Source organism: Urocampus carinirostris, chromosome 14 (assembly GCF_059441175.1).
Source record: "Urocampus carinirostris isolate Australia breed hairy pipefish chromosome 14, RoL_Ucar_1.0, whole genome shotgun sequence".
In the NCBI taxonomy this organism is placed as follows: domain Eukaryota; kingdom Metazoa; phylum Chordata; class Actinopteri; order Syngnathiformes; family Syngnathidae; genus Urocampus; species Urocampus carinirostris.
Window position 1 is genome coordinate 7807806 of NC_142362.1, and position 23810 is coordinate 7831615.

At 40.5% G+C, this 23810-nt stretch overlaps 1 protein-coding gene across 13 annotated transcripts in view; it reads left to right on the plus strand.

The window, feature by feature from the left end:
• The window catches only part of stxbp5l (syntaxin binding protein 5L), a 308998-nt gene that overhangs the window by 21710 nt on the left and 263478 nt on the right, over window positions 1-23810 (plus strand). For all 13 annotated transcript variants that reach the window (XM_088353620.1, XM_088353624.1, XM_088353621.1 and 10 more), the window contains exon 2: window positions 15935-16032. In XM_088353620.1, the coding sequence (XP_088209746.1) occupies window positions 15935-16032 (98 nt within the window). The remainder of the gene's footprint in view (window positions 1-15934; window positions 16033-23810) is intronic.

The following is a 23810-nucleotide window of genomic DNA, read 5'->3' on the forward strand; positions in this document are numbered from 1 at the left end:
AACCTACATAAGGGCAAGGAAACACTCAAAAACCTCAACATGAGGAAAATGAAGAAACCTTGAGATATATAAATGTAAAATGTCCCGGAGAAAACAACTAATAAACACAAGGCTTTTTAAGTGAGTAAGCCTAAATTTGTGTCTCAGTACTACAAGTCCCAGAATGCTTTTGGGCATCAATATATCAGAGCTAGGGGGAACTGCGCATACTTGAACGTACCAGGAATTGAAAAATGGGAAAAACGGACCTAACCATCGTAATAAAATACTCTCAGTTGAACTAACGCCTTAATCTGATTCTTGTTGGTTTTGCATAATGGGAGTACTGGGAATAATCCGATTAGTGGCTTGTAAACACCGTTGGTGTATCATTTAGTAAAGGATCCTATAAACTCTAGCTGGTTTTCTTATGTATTTTCACACAGTGCATGCCAATTAGGATTTACGGGTGCCGTCTGCAGAATTTCGTTTTATTTCTTCATGGGATTATAATTCAAACACTGAGCAGGAGACGTAATCCAACTACAGTATTTAGAATAGAATAGAATATACCTTTATTGTCATTGTTACAAAATGGGTTAACATATTGTGACAACGAAATTGGGCATGACACTCCAGGTTCACACATTCACAGTGAGGTAAAAAGCCAAGAAGATAAAGGAACAGAGAAGATAAGGTTAGTCAGAAAATCCCCCTCCTCCTTCATTCTTAGCTGACCCTGGGTTATGAAATGGGGGCCAATTGCGGCCCGCGGGGGATAGTTTGAGACCCCAGCCTTAATATGAAAGGCTAAAGGGACAGTGTGTATTATAAAGCGCCTCCTGGTGGGAAACGATAATTTATTAAAAAAAAAATCAATACTGATTTGGAAAAATAAGCAAAAATACATGAATTATGAAATAAATGTCCATTTATTTTACATAATGGAAGCCTTAATTAGATGGAGTTGACTCCATTGTCGGGCATCTTGCTGCTACAGGTACCCCCGAAAACAAAATAAAAATATCTTTTTTGCTTTCCTTTTTTCCTTGTTTTCTGCCTTGCTTTTTCCTTTTTTTCATCTTTTCATTTTTTCCCTTTTCCATCTTTTTATTTTTTTATTTTCCCATTTTCTTTTCTAATTTCCTTTTTCTCTTTTTTCATCTATTTCTTCTTTGCCTTTTTTTTTTACACCTTTTCCCATTTTTCCAGGTTTTTTCTTTTATTCCTTTTCCCATTTTCTCTTTTAATTTATTTTTCCCATTTTTCTTTTTATTTCCTTTTTTTCTATTTTTTTCCATCTTTTTCACCAATTTCTTCTTTGCCTTTTTATACATTTTTTGGGCCCTTTTCCATGTTATTTCTTTCTTTTTTCCTTTTTCCATTTTTCTTTTTTAATTTCCTTTTTTTCTCTTTTTCATCTATTCTTCTTTGCCTTTTTTACACTTTTTCCCTTTTTCCATGTTTTTTCTTTCTTTATTCCTTTCCTACTTTCTTTTTTTAATTTCCTTTTCCCATTATTCTTTTTTTATTTCCTTCTCTTTTTTTTCACCTTTTTTCATCAATTTCTTTTTTACCTTTTTATACATGTGTTCCCCTTTTCCATGTTTTTTCTTTTTTTCCTTTTCCCCATTTTTCTTTTTTAATAAAAATAAAACAAGAGGGATGTAATGTAAATAAACATAGAAAAAAATAAATTATAGAAATATTGATTTACCTTTTTACATCACGTTTTTTTTGAAAAACTGATCCAATGACGTCTGCGGGACTTATCAACACTTTACCCCGGGTGATTCCTTTCCAAAAATTCTGACACTTCATGGAATTTAGGGAAGGAAAAACAAATTATATAAATATTGATTTACCTTTTTACATCACGTTTTTTTTGGAAAAACTGATCCAATGACGTCTGCGGGACTTATCAACACTTTACCCCGGGTGATTCCTTTCCAAAAATTCTGACACTTCATGGAATTTAGCGAAGGAAAAAAAAATTATATAAATATTGATTTAACTTTTTACATCTCGTTTTTTTGAAAAACTGATCCAATGACGTCTGTGCGACTTATCAACACTTTACCCCGGGTGATTCCTTTCCAAAAATTCCGACACTTCATGGAATTTAGCCAAAATGTCTTTCATTTGGGCTTTTGAACAACGACTGCGGCCTACTCCCCGCCATCTTGCCGGAATTCCTCCTTGTCTCTGAACTCTGATGGTGACACGAAGAGCATGTTGTTAGCACGCATGTGCACTGGTTGCCGGGCAGATTTGACCTGAACTGACTTTAGTATGTAGAGACATTCGTAAGTAGAGGTACTACTGTACTATTTCCTCACATTTTGCATGTTTGAGAATTGGGAATTACCTTTAACAGTCTGCTTTGGTGTCATAATGAAAACATCGAAAATTCAAAATGATGTATTTTCCTATAAGAATTTAAGAATTATCCTTATAATATGGACTGAGTTGGCATAATGAATGCTTAAAAATCCCGGAGCCTTGAAGTAAACCCTGCCAAAATCCTCAGGAATGTTTCCTTTGAAATCAAGCGCACCCGTACACTCATTATGTTTGTAGCTGTAGCCGCTCAGTGTACAATTGGATGGCAGGAGGAGACATCGGTGCTGGGATCTATTTATAGAAACGGAGGTCTAGACCATCTCTGCGGCTCCACAATGTTCAGAGAGCGATAGAGAACGGTAGTTTGCGCGGGGTTGGGTTTAACCCTTAAACTGGTGAGGTGGTTTAAAGGTTCAGTATTCTTAAATTCTTAAATATCTGTCTATACGCTTTGCATATTTTATCAGTATGTTCTAATTACTTTTTAAAACAATATATTTTGAAGACGGCATGTACTGTGTCATCCTGAGCTGTGACATCATCGGAGGAACACCCTAGCAAGCCAGTCGCCATATTGTTTTATGAGTTAGTGTTAGGTTTAAGTCCCCAACATTTTTAATAAAACGCTCTGAAATAAAAGAAGACATAGAGAATCGGTCAATTAGAATTGGTTATTTTATTAATCATTATCATGAGAGCCGCGGAGACCAGGCTGTTACAAATCTCCTCCTCACTCTGAAGAAGTCCCCGAACCCTCCCTTCTAATATTAAGGTTCTTGGAGAAAAACAACTTGAGTTATGGCATGCACAGGTCAGGGTGCACCCACTGGAATGTGAAAGAGACAGAAACAAAAAAACAACTCATGGCCTTGAAGAGCAGCTTACGGGCTGAGAACTCTTCAAAATGGCTGAGAACACATATAACATATTAATGTCAACTGCAGGATAAATATAATTATATAATCTTAACAGTTAGTTGAAGAGATAGGAAGTGTTTTAAACAAAGTTTTGGTCGTTTTTGTGAGGGATGCCTAAGCGTTGTGTTTCACTAGCCGAAAAGAGGCTAACTGGCAAAAAAAAAAACTCTTGAAGAGTCGCCAATGGGGTGGTAGATTGAAAAACACGCAGTGAATAGCTAGGCTAACTGGAAACCAACTACGAAAAACAGCAATGGCTATGGCAAAAAACGTTTATCTCAAAAATGCATGCTACCAGACAGAATGTTTTCGTCCTGTTTCGATTTTTCACAGTTACACATGTTCCACCGCATGTGCCACGCCGAAAAGAATGTTATTCCTTGGCAGCCCAAGGCGATTAATAATAACATTCGCTGACATTTACACTCGGGAGAAACAAGCCTGGAATTTCCCGTTTTAACTAATGCGTTCTCCTTATATTGAGCTTGACTCCGATAATCCACAACAATGTTGATTTATCTACCGTACCTATTCGCTTTTATTTGGCTTTTACCCTTGGTGTTCCGGCCATGGAGCGCATTTCGCTGGAGAAAAACAGCCAGGGGGGTATGAAGGGAGGAGAGTGTTTTCACGCGTGTGCTCAGTTTTCTTCTATTCTAGGATGAAAGTGGTGAAAGTAAGAAAAGGACCGTTTCAAATACAGTCCCAATGCCATCCCAAACCCCCAAAACGAAAGAGTTCTTTCAAACAAATTTCACATACAGACCGAGGCTGCAATGATCATTTCAGCCAGAAGATGGCGCCATCGAGTCGAATATTTTAAAGTGACGCGCCCCACTTTTAAACGTCGCGTCAACATGAGAAATGCACGATCGCTAAATGCTAACATATGTGCATTACTATACACGGAGGGGGCTCCTATCGCCTTCGATTTGCTGTTAAGCTCATCTATATCAACGATGGCTAACAACCTGAGTTTGCTAAAAAAATATCGAATATGCACTAAACGGCTGCCGGGGAGATGTTTTTTTTCTCGCGAAAGGCCGCGGCCAAGTTTTAAGTGTCTGTACAAACATTGATACACTGAAGTGACAGCGAAGAAAAACGGCCTCCGCTTTACAATATGTATGAGCTTCTGTGGGAATCATCGGCGTAAATGGACTTCTCCTTCACTCGTGTGGATGTATATGGCGAGGCGGTATCCCGGCAACAGGGCACTCAAGTGGGGTCAGAGTACCTAACAGGGTCTGGGTGTGGAAAATCCCAGAGGATGTGAGTGTATTTTTTTCTGTTGGTCTGTCTTTTAAATGTGTAGCCGCTACTTTTTTTACTACATTTTGACGGCCCTTAATCTTGAAATGTCTCAAAGGACAGCAAAGGTTGCCATGACAACATCCCCTGATCTTGAACCAACATGCGGGCAAGGAAAAACTCAAAAACTCAGCACAAGAATATGAAACTTTGAGGACAGACTGCACATAAAGTAATCCAAGTCAAGTCCCATTTACTCGGCGATGCCCTTAATCACAAAATGTCTCTAAGGACAGCAAAGGTTGCCATGCCAACATCCCCTGATATAAAACCAACATGCGGGCAAGGAAAAACTCAAAACCTCAGCACGAGGATAATATGAAACCTTAAGAAGGGACCGCACATGAGGTAATCCAAGTCAAGTCATTACTCGTAATGCCCTTAATCACAAAATGTCTCAAAGGACAGCAAAGGTTGCCATGACAATGTCCCCTGATATAAAACCAACATGCGGGCAAGGAAAAACTCAAAACCTCAGCATGAGGATAATATAAAACCTTAAGAAGGGACCGCACATGAGGTAATCCAAGTCAAGGCATTACTCGTCATGCCCTTAATCACAAGATGTCTCAAAGGACTGCACAGGTTGCCATGACAACATCCCCTGATCTTGAACCAACATGCGGGCAAGGAAAAACTCAAAAACCTCAACATGAGGATATAAGAAACCTTGAGAAAGGGTCTCACAAGTCAAGTCACATTTATTTGTGACGCCTTTATCCACTACATATCTCAAAGAACTGCACAGGTTCCAATGACACGATCCCCTGATCTTGGACCAACATGCGGGCAAGGAAAAAGTCAAAACCTCAGCACTAGGATAATATGAAACCTTGAGAAGGGGCCTCACATGAGGTAATCAAAGTCAAGTCCCATTTACTCGTAATGCCCTTAATCACAAGATGTCTCAAAGGACTGCCCAGGTTACCATGACAACATCCCCTGATCTTAAACCAACATGCGGGCAAGGAAAAACTCAAAAACCTCAACATGAGGATATAAGAAACCTTGAGAAGGGGTCTCACAAGTCAAGTCACATTTATTTGTGACGCCTTTAATCACTAAATGTCTCAAAGAACTGCACAGGTTCCAATGACACCATCCCCTGATCTGAAACCAACATGCGGGCAAGGAAATACTCAAAACTTCAGTACGAGGATAATATGAAACCTTGAGAAGGGGCCTCACATGAGGTATTCCCCTTTCCAGGAGGACCAGGGTGCAATAGATTTAGCATTTGGGTAACAGTACACAAAACATAGTGAATGTCAATAAAAGGAAACATGGGTAGTAGTTTGACAACTAGACAATTCCCTAGGCAATTGTGAAAGTTGGGGCTGGATTTGTAAGATGTTAATGGCCCGTTAGCATAACGTTGTTAGTGTGTAGACCAGGGGAGTCCAACAGGCGGCCCGCGGGCCGGATCGGGCCCGCTAAGGGATTGAATCCGGCCCGCGAGACAATGCTCAGAGAAGCGCAAGAGAAAAATTAGCTGCAGGTTGAAATATGTCCACTTGATGTTGCCAAAGCCAGGTGCCTCTCTCAAGCGCTGTACTTGTATTTCTCTCTCTCTCTCCTTCATTTTTTCTCTTTCTCTCTTTCTCTCTCCCTCTCTCTCTCTCTTTGTTCCTCTTTCTCTCTTTCCCTGTGTCATTTTACCTTATCTTGCTCTTTTTTCTTTTTCTTTATCTATCTTCTCTTTCCCTCTCTTGCTTTCTCCTTCTCTTTTTCCCTCTTCTCTTTTTCTGTTTCTCTTTGGATTTTGTTCTTCTCTCATTCTTCCCCCCTCTCTCTCTATTTGTCTTTTTATCTTTTTTAATTCCCTTTTCTCTGTCTCTTTCCTTATCCCACACTCTCTCTTTTCCTCTCATTCTCTTTCTCTTATTTCTTTCTCTATTTTTTTCTTTTTCTCTAATCTACCAGTGTGGCCCTCGAGAGAATCTTTGTTCTATCGTGCGGCCCCCGAGTTAAAATGAGTTTGACACCCCTGATGTAGTCGTTAGCATGTAGTTGTTGGCACGTCGATAGCAATAAGGAGATGTCTTAGGAAAAATCTAAAAAAAAAACTGCTATAGTAATAACATAGTAATAACACTGTTATTACACTGCGTAATACATAACGGGTAGGGCGCTTGCCCCGAGACTGGGAGGTTGCTGGTTCGAGCCTCGACCTAAGACTTACAACATTGGTACCCATTGCCTCCCTGCTTGGCGCTCGGCATTAGGGGTTGGAATTGGGGGGTTCGGTCACCTAATGACTCCCAGCACAGCAGTTTGGTTGAGCAAGGGGGCTGGGAACCCCCTCCTCTGTATCAATCTTCCAGATAAGTCAAAATGTGAATGTATTCTTGACTCTGGGGGGATATGGCTCCGATATCGGTGTATATATATTGTGTATATATATATATATATATATATATATATATATATTTTGCACATTCATTTTTGAATCAATCCAGAATTTACGGTACATGTATAATTCTTCTCTCTTCGGTCTTCTCTTCTCCTTTGAGTGAGGAACAGACGCGACAAGTGATTCTTGACAAGATGGTCAAAGAGTGATTAATCTCATTTTAATATCTTCAACAGCCCACTTGGCTGATAATGGAATATTTCAGAAAAATATGCCAACGGTTCTTGAGAAATTGCACATGAAGGCCTGGAACAGGATTTTTCATTTTTTTATTTTCCAGGTCCTCTCGTAATACAGCGGGACCTCGCTACTTCGCGGTTCCACGTTCGCGGGTCTAAAAAATAACAATAATAAAATAAAATGATAGATTTTTTATTTTTTTATTTTATTTTATTTTTTTAAGCATTTTTGAAGGGGCATCGCTACTTCGCAGATTTTCACTTTTCGCGGGTGGTTTTGGTCCCCATTAACCGGGTCTAAAAAAAAAATCTAGTATTCAAATCACTGTTTTTCTTTACACTGAAATAACGTTTTAATTCGATCACTAGGAGGCACTAAATATTACATACTGTCCCTTTAAGTTTGAAACCTGAACTGTGTCAATAGGATAAAATGTTCTTGGGAGGGGGTGTTGTGGAAAATAGACTTGCATTTGTAGAATAGAGTTGCGTACATTTAGAAAGAAATGTAGAAAGACTTGCTTACAGTGTGATGGAATGTTGACATCATTTCGGGAAGGTCCTTGGGACCTTCACGGACTCTCTGAGCAAACTGAGGCGAACAACATGTCCTAATAAGGGTACGACAGCATCTTCCTTGTTGTTACTGAGGACTAGGGCCGCCTTTTGGGTTGTACTCAAACTGAAGCTATAAAAGTGTTGTTATGTCTGGAGTTCTCTGAGTTTCTTTGGGATGACGAAATAAAGAGCTCCCCCTCATGGCAGGCTTTGGTGTACTTTATTAAATCACGTAAGAAGACTTAAAAGATTATCGAACCTACATTTTCTCCTACAGGGGTATTCACGCTTGTCACTTAAGTTACTTTCAGAGTAACACTACTTTTTGGTGTCGGTCATTTGGTGGGTAACTGTGTTACACCTAAATGACTGTTACTAGCAGGGTTGGGTAGGGTTACTTTAACTGGATTACTTTCAATTACTTTTGGATTACTCCAATACCTCATCTCATCTCATCTCATCAGCTGCACCGCTTATCCTCAGTAGGGTCGCGGGGATACTGGAGCCCATCCCAGCAATCATCAGGCAGTGGGCAGGGGACACCCTGGACTGGTTGCCGGCCAATCGCAGGGCACACGGGGACAGACAACTCACTCGCTCATTTGCACCTAGGGACAATTTGGACCTGAAATGCATGTTTTTGGAATGTGGGAGGAAACCCGAGTGCCCGGAGGAAACCCACGCAAGCACGGGGAGAACATACAAACTCCGCACAGGAAGTCTGGAGCTGGATTTGAACCCACGCAGGAGTTTCCCATGACATGAACTGTGCCGCACATGCCCTTAAAAAAAAAAATAACTAAAATAATTTAAGCATTTTTTAGAATTAAAAAAAAAAAATTAAGCATTTTTAAAGGGGCGTCGCTACTTAGCGGATTTTCACTTTTCGCGGGTGGTTTTGGTCCCCATCAACCGCGATAATTGAGGGATTACTGTACAACGAATTTCTGCATTGATGGTCCAACTGTGATTGAACCCACACGGCAAAAAATTATTATTCCTAGACTTTTCTATTTTGTTAGTTGATCAGATAATTGTAAATACATTTATTATTCATTTACTAAAATGTTAGAATTTGAATTGGAATTAGAATTGTTTTAATTATATACGGTTCCTACAGTTGAGTAAAATGTTTTCCCTGCTGCACCTTTTGAACAACTCAACCATTCTCTTGAGAAGAGAAGCTGCTGCATTGTCATGTTTATGGCTATGTTAAACATCCCAGCCATCTCCGGGCAGTGGGCAGGAGACACCCTGAACTGGTTGCCAGCCAATCGCAGGGCACACGGGGACAGACAACTCACTCGCTCATTCACACCTAGGGGACAATTTGGACCGGCCAATTCACCTGAAATGCATGTTTTTGGAATGTGGGAGGAAACCGGAGTGCCCGGAGGAAACCCACGCAAGCACGGGGAGAACATACAAACTCCGCACAGGAAGTCTGGAGCTGGATTTGAACCCACGCATTGATGGTCCAACTGTGATTGAACCCACACGACCAAAAATATTATTCCTAGACTTTTATATTTTCTTTGTCGATGGGATGAGTGTAAATACATTTATTATTAATTTACTAAAATGTTAGAATTTGAATTGGAATTAGAATTGTTTTAATTGTATACGGTTCCTACAGTGGAGTAAAATGCTTTCCCTGCTTCACCTTGTGAACCACTCAACCATTCTCTTGAGAAGAGAAACTGCTGCATTGTCATGTTTATGGCTATGTTAAACTTTCCTCCCCAGTGACCCGGTGACTCAATTGTTTGTTATAAAATAGGGGAGCTGTTGCTTTTCGGGTCAGATGTGATTCAGGCTTTCGTACATGAGTCGATTCATTCAAAAGTGAAACATAATTTTGCATTGCCTGAAGCTCAGCAAAATGTAACGTGATGTCAAGTTTTGGACATGTTTGATAATGGATTAGTTGCCACACTTGGGATTGCCGTTGCTCACTGTTGTTTCGAGCGTTGCTCACCGACTTTGTGTGAACGCTGAAAGATTAGAGGGAACATTGTTTACAAGCACCTCACCTACAACTTAAGCATGGTACAATCCTTGAAAACACATTAAAAACGAATCCTTTTTAAGGATTTCAAACACCCTGTTAAAGTTAAAACTTATATCAACTCTATGTTGGCAGAATTAATCAAATAAAAACAAGCATCAAGGTAAATACATTTCCCAAGCGGGAGAGCACTTTCCGGTGGCCCACCCCGGCCCCTCCCGTGTGTGTAGTTAACTTTATTCACACAGGAAACAGAAAAATACACCGGAAATGCCACTTCAAAATAAAAGAGTACAAGACTGATAAACGTACAAGAGATGCAATTAGACTGATTATTGAAACGTTACTTAATGTGTGTTTCAATCTTCAAAACAAAAGAGTACAAGACTGATAAACGTACAAGAGATGCAATTAGACTGATTATTGAAACGTTACTTTATGTGTGTGTGTGTGAAAGATTGTTTTTATATTTAGGAATATAAAAACAAGTTATATTCACACAGTGAATTCTGAGAAATGTTACAACCAAAACGACCAACCTATAACACCCTCACCCACCTTGACTTTACATGTATTTAATAGATTGTTATAAATACTGTCCTTTTTTTTTGTTTTGTTTTTTGTTTGTTTCTGTTTATTTTCATGTGGGAATCTACAGAACACATTCGCACGGGTTTGAATTCTCCTCATATTGCTCTTCTCATTTCTCCTCTATTTGCATCAGCTCTGATTGAATTCATTGTGTTTGTCCACAGACGCTCATATTATCCTTCCAAATTCATGCCTGCGCATGCTTAATTAAAGCTCAAAGGCCCCGAGAGACGAGGTAGAGCCGAGAGGTTATGCAACTCCACCAGCAAATAAACAAACCTCCGCTTTTATTCGGCGCATGAAAAAAAAAAAAAAACATTTTTAGAATCAGTGGCGTTATAATTATCCTTGCTCACGCTGCACTGGGCGCACCTTTGTGGAATGGATTGGGATAAGTGAGGTGAGACAGGGGAATGACTAATGGTAGAAGGCAAGGTATCTCCAAATCTGGTCTCTGAAATTTATTTTGACTGTTGCTGAGGTTAGAATTGAACTGGTTTGTGTCATGAACAGGATCAGGACCCAAATGCGTGACGTTTTCTCACACAAGCCTTTTATTTTATGGGAAATGGGGAGTCATGCACATTCTGGCATGGAAAGACAGGAAGTTAGAGGCCAACGAATCCAAGTCTGTTTTTCTTTTTCTTAAACGTTTATTACGTTGACTTAACATATATTTATGGTGTTGCTAGATATGGAAAATTTTGGTTTTTGATAATAAACTACCAATATTTATCAAAAGTTTTGTTATCCTAAGGTATTTTTCAAAAAGTCACACTTACAATAAACATGTTTAACTGATAAAGCACATAGGAGAAAATATTTCTCATTTAAATAATTTTTGTTTTTAGTTTATCTCTCTGACGGTTGACATGCACTTATGGTGAAACTTTCAGACCCTTCCATGATTTCTAAGTGAAATAGCAGGGTGTTTAAATACTTATTTTCTTCCCTGTAAATGAAGACTTGTCAAGAACCGGAATAGGACAAGGACCCAAATGCGTGATGTTTTCTCACACAAGCATTTTATTTTACGGGAAATGGGGAGTCATGCACGTTAGGCAGCAGTCTGGCGTGGAAGGACAGGAAGCCAGAGGCCGACGAGATTGATACCAATTTCCCAAACAGATATCGGACAGACGGGGTCGATACCGGACAGAACAGGACAGACAGGATTGATATCAAAACGGGATATCGAAATCAAACAGTACAAACTAGACAGGAACGAAACTGGAAACCAACATTAAACAGGACAAAATAAACAATACCGGACAGGAAATACCAACAGGAAAGAGGAATGAGTCAAAACCCACGTCTTGCGGGGCAGAGGTTCGTTGACGGACTGACAAAGGGTGAGTGAGAGCACTGAGCTTAAATAGAAGGAAAGCCAATCTGTCCATGTGCCATAGCTAGCACTACACGGGCTGGCCAATTGGGCGCCATGGCAACCATGGCAAGTTTGAGTTTCTGATCATACAGTGCCCGGCGAAACTATTGCCCCCGCCCATAACTTTTTGTTTTTGCAACATTTTAAGCTTCAAACATTTTGCTTAAAAACTGAAACGTTTCAATAATCAACCACATGTAAGACACAATTATAAAGTGTAAAAAATTATTTCAACATTTTAAAATACATTTACAACAAAAAACTGAAAGGTAGGTGACCTCTGTTCTCTCAGCTCAGCCAACTGACTGCAGAAGTTCCTTAATGTCTTCAGAATGATCCAATGTTGAGCTAAATGCCTAACCATGACCAACAGAATGCGCCACTGTGTCTGTTTAATTGCACCTGCTCTGTAAGGGTACAGAGGTCTGTGCAAGAAGTTACTGGAGAACAGACAACATTATGTGGACAAAAGAACCCACCAGGCAGGTCAGGGATGAAGTTGTGGAAAATCTAAAGGCAGGGACAGTGTCCAAGATTTCTCAAAATTTGCACATGTCCCTGAGCACTGTGTGAGCAGTAAAATCAACATGGAGAAAGCATAAAATCGCGGCAAACCTACTCAGAACTGTCCGTCCCTCTAAAATTTCTGTCCAAACAAGCAAAAAAAACTAATCAGAGAAGCAACCAAGAGGTAACATTGGATGACCTGCAGGCAAACACAGCTGAGGTGAGGCAATCTGTGCATAAGAGAACTATTAGTCTTACTTTGCATTAGTCTGCCCTTAATGGAAGCATGGCAAGATAAAATACCATAAAAAGGTCCATTTGGTGTTTGCAAGAAGCCACATAAGAGACGCAAATAACATGTGAAAGAAGGTGCTCTGGTCAGATGAGACAAAAATTTAGCATTTTGGGCTGAAATAAAAGTATAACGTTTAGCGTAAGGGTAACACTGGACACCACCCTGAAAACACCATCCCCACCGTCAAACATGGTGATGGCAGCATCATGCTCTGGGGTTCTTTTTCTTCGGCAGGGATGGGGAAGATTGTTAGAATTGAAATCGGAAGATGAATGGAGACAAATACATCCTCCCTTTCTAGAAGAGTGACAAGAAGAAAAACATTTCTGAAAGAATACCATAAAAAGGCCCATTTGGCGTTTGCAAGAAGCCACATGAATAACACGTGAAAGAAGGTGCCCTCGTCAGATGAGTCAAACATTGACCTTTTCGGGCTGAATGGAAAGTGTTACGTTTGTTGAAACATCACCCTGGAAACTCCACCCCCACTGTCAAACATGGTGGTGGTAGCATCATGCTCTGGGGTTGCCTTTCCTCTGGAGGGACTGGGAAGATGGTTAAAGCTAATGGGAAGATGGATGGAGCCAAATACAAAGCGATTCTGGCAGTCAATATCGGAGTCTGAAAGAGACCTAAGAATGGGGCGCAGGTTCACTTTCCAACAGGACAACGAACGTAAACATATAACAAAATCTACAATGGAATGGGGGCAGCACAGCGGCGCAGTGGTTAGCGCGTGTGCGGCACAGTTCTGAGGTTGTGGGAACCTCCTGCCTGGGTTCAAATCCAGCTCCCGGCCTTACTGTGCGGAGTTTGTATGTTCTCCCCGTGCTTGCGTGGGTTTCCTCCGGGCACTCCGGTTTCCTCCCACATTCTAAAGACATGCATTTCAGGTGGATTGGCCGGTCCAAATTGTCCCTAGGTGTGAATGAGCGAGTGAGTTGTCTGTCCCAGTGTGCCCTGCGATTGGCTGGCAACCAGTTCAGGGTGTCCCCTGCCCACTGCCTGATGATTGCTGGAATGGGCTCCCGCACCCCCCGCGACCCTACTGAGGATAAGCGGTGCAGCCGATGAGATGAGATGAGACAATGGAATGGTTTAATACTAACGTCAACGCCACAGTCCAGACTTTTTGGATCTGTGCACAAAAGATCACCATTAAACCTGAAAGAACTGTTTTGTAAGGAAGAATGGGCCAAAGAAATCCTGTTTCAAGATGTGCAAAACTTAGAGACGTACCCAACACATACTTTGCTAGCACAACATAATATAGCGAATAAATTTGGTTTCCTTTCTTGATTGCGTCACACATGTTTGAGTTTTTCATCTATAAATTTGAAGCCTGCAATATGTCAAAAAGTTCTTGGAAGAGGGGGGGCAATACTTTTGCAAGACTGCGGTTAAGTGGGTTTTACAGCGAATGACCTTGTGATGTTGTTTTTACATCTAAAGTCAATCAGCTCATCAAAATTCCGCATTATTTTCCCCGTTGTTTTCAATTATGTGCATATATAATCACTGGTGTGCGCCAGAGACGCGCTAGTGGAATTGCAGCATGCCCTTGGGAATTCGAGGTTGTTTATTTTTTTCACGTTAGCCGTTTTTCACAATAGGAATAGAACGGAAACGGTACAAGGGATGAAAAACTTTTATTTTTGATCAGTTTCCTTCAGTGCTTATTTCATATTTGCGTATTTTATGTTTTAAGTAAAACAATTGCGGGGCAACATCAACTACAACAACTACAACGAAGGCTACAAAGGCAACACCAAAAACTGCAACACAGTACGAATGTAACGTCACCCAGAGTGACTCGTCAAAAATCTAGGTGTCACATTTGAGAGAGAGAGAAAAGAGATAAAAAGAGAACTAGACAGAGGTAGAATAAGAAAAGAAAGAGATTTAAGATAAAGAGAGAGAGAGAGAGGGGCCTAAAGAGAGAGAGAAAAAAAAGAAAAAGGAGAGAAAGAGATCAAAAAAGAGAGAGACATAGACAAAGAAAGAGAATGAAAAATATGGAGTGAGAGAGACGAGAAAAAAGAGAGACCAAGAGAGGGAATGGAGAAAAAGGAGAGACTAATAAAGAGAGAAATAAAAAGAGAGATAGAGACAGAGAAAAAAAGATAAAGAGAGAAAGAAATAAAATACAGAGGGATAAAATAGAGGGACAGAAAAACACCTAGTGTGTTGAAAACCGTTCCTCGTTTTTATCCCGTGCTTCTCTCAGCCGGATTCAACCCTTTGGCGGGCCTGATTCCGCCCTCGGGCCGCATCTTTTGACACCATTTTCATTCACAAATCCACAGGACTTCTTCAATTCATAGTCATCTGGTGTCACACCCACTGGGAAACCCCCCTGGGGCACAGGTGTCAAACAGGCGGCCCGCGGGCCAGATCGGGCCCGCTAAGGGATTGAATCCGGCCCGCGAGACAACACTCAGAGAAGCGCAAGAGAAAAACAAGCCACAGGTTGAAATATGTCCACTTGATGTTGTCTAGGCCAGGTGCCTCTCACAAAGACACTCTACTTGTATTTATTTCTCTCTCTCTCTCTCTCTCTCTCTCTCTCTCTCTCTCTCTCTCTCTCTCTCTCTCTCTCTCTCTCTCTCTCTCTCTCTCTCTCTCTCTCTCTCTCTCTCTCTCTCTCTCTCTTCCACCCCTTTTCTCCCACTCTGTCTCTTTCACTCTCTGTGTCTCTTTTTCTCTTCCTTTGTTGCTCTTTGTCTCTTTCTCTCTCTGTGTCTTTTTAACTTCTTTTGCTCTAACTTTCTTTTTTCCTTTTCTCTTTCTCTCTTCCTACCCTTTGCGCTTTCGTTTCTCTTTTCTCTCCTTCTGTCTTTCTATATCTCTTTGGATTTCTTTCTTCCTGTCCCTTTCTTTTCCCCCCCTCTCACGACTTTTTATCTTTTGTTTCTCACTCTCTCTTTCTCTCCCTCCCTTTTCTCCCACTCTGTCTCTTTCACTCTCTGTGTCTCTCTTTTTCTCTTCGTTTGTTGCTCTTTGTCTCTTTCTCTCTCTGTGTCTTTTTAACTTCTTTTGCTCTTTCTTTTCTCTTTTCTCTCCTTCTGTCTTTCTATTTCTCTTTGGATTTCTTTCTTCCTCTCCCTTTCATTTCCCCCGCTCTCACAACTTTTTATCTTTTTTTTCTCACGCTCTCTCCCTCTTTTTCTTTCTTTGTCCCGCCCTTTCTCCTTTTCCCTCCCTCTTCCTCTTTTTTCTTTCTCTCTCTTTTTCTTTGACACTCCTGCCCTGGGGGGTCTTGTTAATCACACTCTCAGACATGCAAGGGAGCAGCCTGCGAAAAACACTTTCCGGGCTATTATTGGCAGCAGCATACAGCCGGCGGCCGTCCATTCATACTTTCCCATTGGACGAAACGGGAGAATAAACACTCAAAATGTCACGAGCGGCACAGTCTGAAATCCTCGTTTGTTTCTGTGTTCAAGACCGTGCGCCACGGTTTCCCCTACCAGCCCAGCGCCTTGGCTTTCGACCCCGTGCAGAAGATCCTGGCCATCGGTTCCAGATCGGGCGGCGTTCGGATGTATCCTTTCTGTCTCGCCTCGCCGCCGGGAAGTCTTCTAAAACTGTATGTATGCTAGCATAGCAGCGGCTGGAGTTTTCCGCCGGATCGACTCGATTTTTTTTGGGGTGAGGCGGGTGATGTTGTGCCTCACCTGGCATCATGGACCTTCAAAAATAGATAAGTACATAGAGAAAAGTATATATCCATACTTTACTTTCAGAACGCTATTGATAGCTAGCATAGCCGAAATACTAGATGGATACTGTAGCTAGAACATGCAGGGGAGGCAGGGGGTGATGTGCCTCACCTGTCATCATAGACATACCAAAATAGATAAAATGATAGTATAAAGGGAAAACTAGATATACGTCATTTACTTTCAGAAATATATTTATAGCCTAAGGACTATATAGGTACCTTAACTAGTATGTGCAGTCAGGAGAGACAGGTGATGTTGTGCCTCACCTGTCGTTATAGACATACAAAAATAGATAAGTATATAGAGAAAAACATATATCCATAGTTTTCTTTCAGAAAGATATTGATAGCTAGCATAGCCAAAAGACTAGATGGATACTGTCGCTAGAACATGCAGGTGAGGCAGATGGTGTTGTGCCTCACCTGTCATCATAGACATACCAAAATAGATAAAAAGAAAACATTTAGAGAAAACTATATATCCATACTTTCAGAAAGATATTGATGGCTAGCATAGACAAAGAACTACATAGATACTATAGCTAGCATGTGCCGTCAGGGGAGGCAGGTGATGTTGTGCCTCACCTGGCATCATGAACCTACAAAAATAGATAAGTATATAGAGAAAAGTATATATCCATACTTTACTTTCAGAACGCTATTGATAGTTAACATAGCCGAAAGACTAGATGGATACTGTAGCTAGAACATGCAGGGGAGGCAGGTGATGTTGTGCCTCACCTGGCATCATGGACCTTCAAAAATAGATAAGTACATAGAGAAAAGTATATATGCATACTTTACTTTGAGAACGCTATTGATAGCTGGCATAGCCGAAAGACTAGATGGATACTGTCGCTAGAACATGCAGGTGAGGCAGATGGTGTTGTGCCTCACCTGTCATCATAGACATACCAAAATAGATAAAAAGAAAACATTTAGAGAAAACTATATATCCATACTTTCAGAAAGATATTGATGGCTAGCATAGACAAAGAACTACATAGATACTATAGCTAGCATGTGCCGTCAGGGGAGGCAGGTGATGTTGTGCCTCACCTGGCATCATGAACCTACAAAAATAGATGAGTATATAGAGAAAAGTATATATCCATACTTTACTTTCAGAACGCTTTTGATAGCTAGCATAGCCGAAAGACTAGACGGATACTGTAGCTAGAACATGCAGGGGAGGCTGGTGATGTTGTGCCTCACCTGGCATCATGGACCTTCAAAAATAGATAAGTACATAGAGAAAAGTATATATCCATACTTTACTTTGAGAACGCTATTGATAGCTGGCATAGCCGAAAGACTAGATGGATACTGTCGCTAGAACATGCAGGTGAGGCAGATGGTGTTGTGCCTCACCTGTCATCATAGACATACCAAAATAGATAAAAAGAAAACATTTAGAGAAAACTATATATCCATACTTTCAGAAAGATATTGATGGCTAGCATAGACAAAGAACTACATAGATACTATAGCTAGCATGTGCCGTCAGGGGAGGCAGGTGATGTTGTGCCTCACCTGGCATCATGAACCTACAAAAATAGATGAGTATATAGAGAAAAGTATATATCCATACTTTACTTTCAGAACGCTTTTGATAGCTAGCATAGCCGAAAGACTAGACGGATACTGTAGCTAGAACATGCAGGGGAGGCTGGTGATGTTGTGCCTCACCTGGCATCATGGACCTACAAAAATAGATAAGTATATAGAGAAAAATACACATCCATAGTTTTCTTTCAGAAAGATATTGGTAGCTAGCATAGCCGAAAGGCTAGATGGATACTGTAGCTAGAACATGCAGGGGAGGCAGGTGATTTTGTGCCTCACCTGGCATCATAGACATAAAAAAAAAAGATAAGTATATAGAGAAAAATATATATCCATACTTAACTTTCAGAAAGATACTGATAGATAGCATAGCCGAACGACTAGACGGATACTGTAGCTAGAACATGCAGTGGAGGCAGGTGGTGTTGTGCCTCACCTGTCATCATGGACCTACAAACATAGATAAGTATATAGAGAAAAATATATATCCATACTTTACTTTCAGAACGCTATTGATAGCTAGCATAGCCGAAAGACTAGACAGATACTCTAGCTAGAACATGCAGGGGAGGCAGGTGATGTTGTGCCTCACCTGGCATCATGGACCTACAAAAATAGATAAGTATATAGAGAAAACTATATATCCATACTTTACTTTCAGAAAGATATTGATAGCTAGCATAGCCAAAAGACTAGATGGATACTGTAGCTAGAACATGCAGGTGAGGCAGATGGTGTTGTGCCTCACCTGTCATCATAGACATACCAAAATAGATAAAATGAAAGCATTTAGAGAAAACTATACATCCATACTTTCAGAAAGATATTGATGGCTTGGATAGACACAGGACTAGATAGATACTGTGGCTAGCATGTTTCGTCAGGGGAGACAGATGATGTTGTGCCTCACCTGTCATTATAGACATACAAAAAAAGATAAGTAGCTAGTATTTAGAAAAAAAACTATATTCATACTTTCAGAAAGATATTGATGGCTAGCATGGACAAAGAACTACATAGATACTGTAGCTAGCATGTGCCGTCAGGGGAGACAGTTGACGTTGTGCCTCACCTGGCATCATGGACCTACAAAAATAGATAAGTATATAGAGAAAACTATATACCATACTTTACTTTCAGAAATAAATTGATAGCTAGCATAGCCGAAAGACTAGATGGATACTGTAGCTAGAACATGCAGGGGAGGCAGGTGGTGATGTGCCTCACCTGTCATCATAGACATACCAAAATAGATAAAATGATAGTATAAAGGGAAAACTAGATATACATAATTTACTTTCAGAAATATATTTATAGCCTGAGGACTACATAGGTACCTTAACTAGCATGTGAAGTCAGGAGAGACAGGTGATGTTGTGCCTCACCTATCATTATAGACAAACACAAATAGATAAGTAGCTCGTATAAAGGGAAACTTGACATACATAATTTGCTTTCAGAAAAATATTGATAGCTAGCTTAGCCGAAAGACTACATAGATACTGTAGTTAGCATGTGCCGTCAGGGTAGACAGTTGATGTTGTGCCTCACCTGTCATTATAGACATACCAAAATAGATAACTAGATAGTATTTAGAGAAAACTATCTATCCATACCCTACTTTCAGAAAGATATTAATAGCTAGCTTAGACAAAGGAATACGTAGATACTGTAGCTAGCATGTGCCATCAGGGGAGACAGGTGATGTTGTGCCTCACCTGTCATTACAGACATACATAGATAGATAAGTAGATGGTATAAAGAGAAAACTATCCATATTTTACTTTCAGAAATATATTGATAGCTAGCATATACAGATGACAAGATAGATACTGTAGCTAGCATGTGCAATCAGTGGAGGCAGGTGATGTTTTGCCTCACCTGTCATTATAGACATACCAAAATAGATAACTAGATAGTATTTAGAGAAAACGATATATCCATACTTTACTTTCAGAAAGATATTGATAGTAAGCATAGCCAAAAGACTAGATAGATACTGTAACTAGCATGTGCCGTCAGGGGCGACAGTTGATGTTGTGCCTCACCTGTCATCATGGACATACAAGAATAGATAAGTAGCTAGTATATAGAGAAAACTATTTATTTGTACTTTACTTTCAGAAAGATATTGATAGCTAGCATAGACAGAGGACTAGATAGATACTGTAGCTAGAACGTGCCCTCAGGGGAGGCAGGTGGTGTTGTGCCTCACCTGTCATCATGGACATACAAGAATAGAAAAGTAGCCAGTATATAAAGAAAACTATATATCCATACTTTACTTTCAGAAAGATATTGATAGATGGCATAGCCAGAGGACTCAATAGATACTGTAGCTAGAATGTGCCCTCAGGGGAGGCAGGTGGTGTTGTGCCTCACCTGTCATTACAGACATACATACATAGATAAGTAGATAGTTTACAGAGAAAACTAGATATACATACTTTACTTTCAGAAAGATATTGATAGCTAGCATAGACAGAGGACTAGATAGATACTGTGGCTAGCATGTTCCGTCAGGGGAGGCAGGTGATGTTGTGCCTCACCTGTCATCATGGACATACAAGAATAGATAAGTAGCTGGTATATAGAAAAAAACTAGATACACATAATTTACTTTCAGAAATATATTGATAGCTAGCATAGCCAGAAGACTACAATAGATACTGTAGCTAGCATGTGCATTTCATCATGGACATACAAAAATAGATAAGTAGCTAGTATGCAGAGAAAACTACACATACATATTTTACTTTCAGAAAGTTATTGATAGCTATCATAAACAGATGACGAGATAGATGCTGTAGCTAGCACGTGCAATCAGGGGAGACAGGTGATGTTGTGCCTCACCTCTCATTATAGACATCCAAAAATAGATAAGTATCTAGTATGAAGATTACTGTCAGAAAGATATTGATAGCTAGCATAGACAGAGGACTAGTTAGATACTCTAGCTAGCATGTGGCGTCAGGGGAGACAGTTGATGTTGTGCCTCAACTGTCATCATGGACATACAAGAATAGATAAGTAGCTAGTATATAGAGAAAACTATTTATTCGTACTTTACTTTCAGAAAGATATTGATATCTAGCATAGACAGAGGACTAGATAGATACTGTAGCTTGCATGTGCAGTCAGGAGAGACAGCTGTCCTAATGTAATATATCACTGTGCTGAGCGTCTGCAGATGCAGAATGAGGCACGCAATTCTCTTGCCTCATGGCAGAGGGCGATATTGAGACAAAGGATTCTGATTCGGCACACACCTTAGCCACAAATGGTAGAATTAGTGATAGCATTAGCGATATATTAGCAAGTCAAGCCATTCAGTTTGTTTTCTGGACTTTTTTCATAATGGAGGATTACGAATTGTTGGGATTTAAATATCAAAATGTAGCGTTTAGTCTGACTCCATTAACCAAACACAGCCTACATTCACCCAACAATTTATGCGCGCTCGTTTCTTGAAGGAAAGGATGAACAGGAAAGCCGACATTTTCACACGGGGGCAGATTTAATTCTATTAACAATTTAACTAAGTGTACTCCATCAAAAACGGCCGAATTAATGTCGTTGGAGTCTCTGGGAAGCCCTCTTCTGAAGTCCTTTAGCTCTCTCCTATTCACCATCTTCTCCCCACATAATGGCGTGCCGACTCCTCCCATGGGCGTGCCAAGGAAGCCCCCCCTGGGCGTCGCGATGTCTGGAATACTCAAAACAACACCGAGCGTTTCTACGTCATCAGGGCCTTTCTGCGTCTGGTTGTGCTGATTATCTTATCAGCCTTACGTCCTGTTCCCGCTGTTCATGTAAACAACATTTTCCACCAGGGTGCCCTGACCTCGCACCACAGCTCAGTCAGTGAATATCTTTTGCATTAAATGTAATTTGTAGTCAATCATATAAAATCCTTTATAGTCAAATGTAGAAAATTCTTTAATATCTAGGGATACTTTTGTTCAAAAGGAGTAGTTAATAGACTAAATTCATAGGTTCAACAGTTTAACTAAGTGTACGCCATCAAAAATGGCCGAATTTGTGTTGTTGGAGTCCCTGGGAAGCCCTCTTCTGAAGTCCTATAGCTCTCTCCTATTCACCATCTTCTCCCCACATAATGGCGTGCCGACTCCTCCCATGGACGTGCCAAGCAAGCCCCCCCTGGGCGTCGCGATGTCTGGAATACTCAAAACAACACCGAGCGTTTCTACGTCATCAGGGTCTTTCTGTGTCACCAGCGTCTGGTTGTGCTGATTATCTTATCAACCTTACGTCCCATTCCCGCCGTTCCTGTAAACAACATTTTCCACCAGGGTGCCCTGACATTGAACTACAGCTCAGTCAGTGAATATCTTTTGCATTAAATGTAATTTGTAGTCAATCGTACAAAATTCTTTAGAGTCAAATGTATCTTTCTATATCTAGGGATACTTTTGTTCAAAAGGAGTAGTTAATAGACTTAATTTATAGGTTAAGGTAAGCCGAAAAAAAAACAAATTTTCTTTGCTACAGCCTATATATTCCTTTCCTGCTCTGCCAATCAAATCATGCATGAGATTTAGCTCTATTTATCCGTAAATCTGAGCGTGCCTCAGCACAAATGTGAAACGATATCTGAGCTCGAAGACAGAGTTTACCTCCGCGGCGTCGTGTTCTATTCTGCCACCGACATCCTTTATCATCACCCCGTCCGAGGATATAAACCGGGCTGGTTTCGGAACCGACACAGGCCTGGGGAAGAACCCATTTGCTTTTATCCTGATCACCGTTGATGATTATTCGAGAGGAAATTTAATTTTCGCGCCCGTTGTGTATACTCGACGCTCGCCGCCCGGGAGAGGCGAGCGCATGTGAGAACTTGCAAATGAGATGCTGGATTGCGAGGGGTGTTGAAGGTTTTTGATGCCTTTCTTAAGAGCCCCTTGGTCAGGGGGTGCCCACCGTTTCTGCAGGCGAGCTATTTATAAACTGGCCATGTCAAAATGATCTACTTACTTTAAAAAAAGCAAATTTACATATGGAGTATTGTTTATTTGTATCATGTATTATTGCATGAGCCCATATTTCGCAAGAAGACGAGTATAATTTGTTGTTTGGATGGTATCAGAACTTTAATTTCATAAGTCAAGTCAAGTCATGTTTATTTATGATGCCCTTAATCACAAGAGGTCTGAAAAGGCTGCACAGACCACAGATTATTGCACACTACAGACTATTATGACACCATCCCCTGATCTAAAACCTACATGAGGGCAAGGGAAAATTTAAAACCTCAGTCAAGTCAAGTGAAGCCATGTTTGTTTGCGATGCCCTTAATCATAAGGAGTCTGATAGGGCTGCACAGACCACAGATTATTGCAAACAACAGACTATTATTACACCATCCCCTGATCTAAAACCTACATGAGGGCAAGGAAAATCTTAAAATCTCAACATGAGGTTAACGAAGAATAGCAAAGTCAAGTCATGTTTATGTTTATGTTAATCATAAGGAGTCTCAAAGGGCTGCACAGACCACAGACTATTGCAATCTACAGACTATTATGACACCATCCCTTGATCTCAAACCGACATGAGGGCAAGGAAAAACTCAAAAACCTTAAGTCAAGTCAAGTTATGTTTATTTGTGACGTCCTTAATCACAAAGAGTCTTAAATGGCTGCACAGACCACCAATTATTGCACACTACAGACTATTATGACACCATCCCCTGATCTAAAACCAACATGAGGGCAAGGAAAAACTCAACCTTAAGTCAAGTCAAGTTATGTTTATTTGTGACGTCCTTAATCACAAAGAGTCTTAAACGGCTGCACAGACCACTGATTATTGCACACTACAGACTATTATGACACCATCCCCTGATTTAAAACCTACATGAGGGCAAGGAAAAACTCAAAAACCTCAACATGAGGAAAACAAACCTTGAGAAGGGACCGCACATGAGGTAATCTCCCTTCCTGGAAGACCAGGCTGCAACGGATGTTATAATAACAAATAATACACAGATATTGTCAACACAAAATATAGGT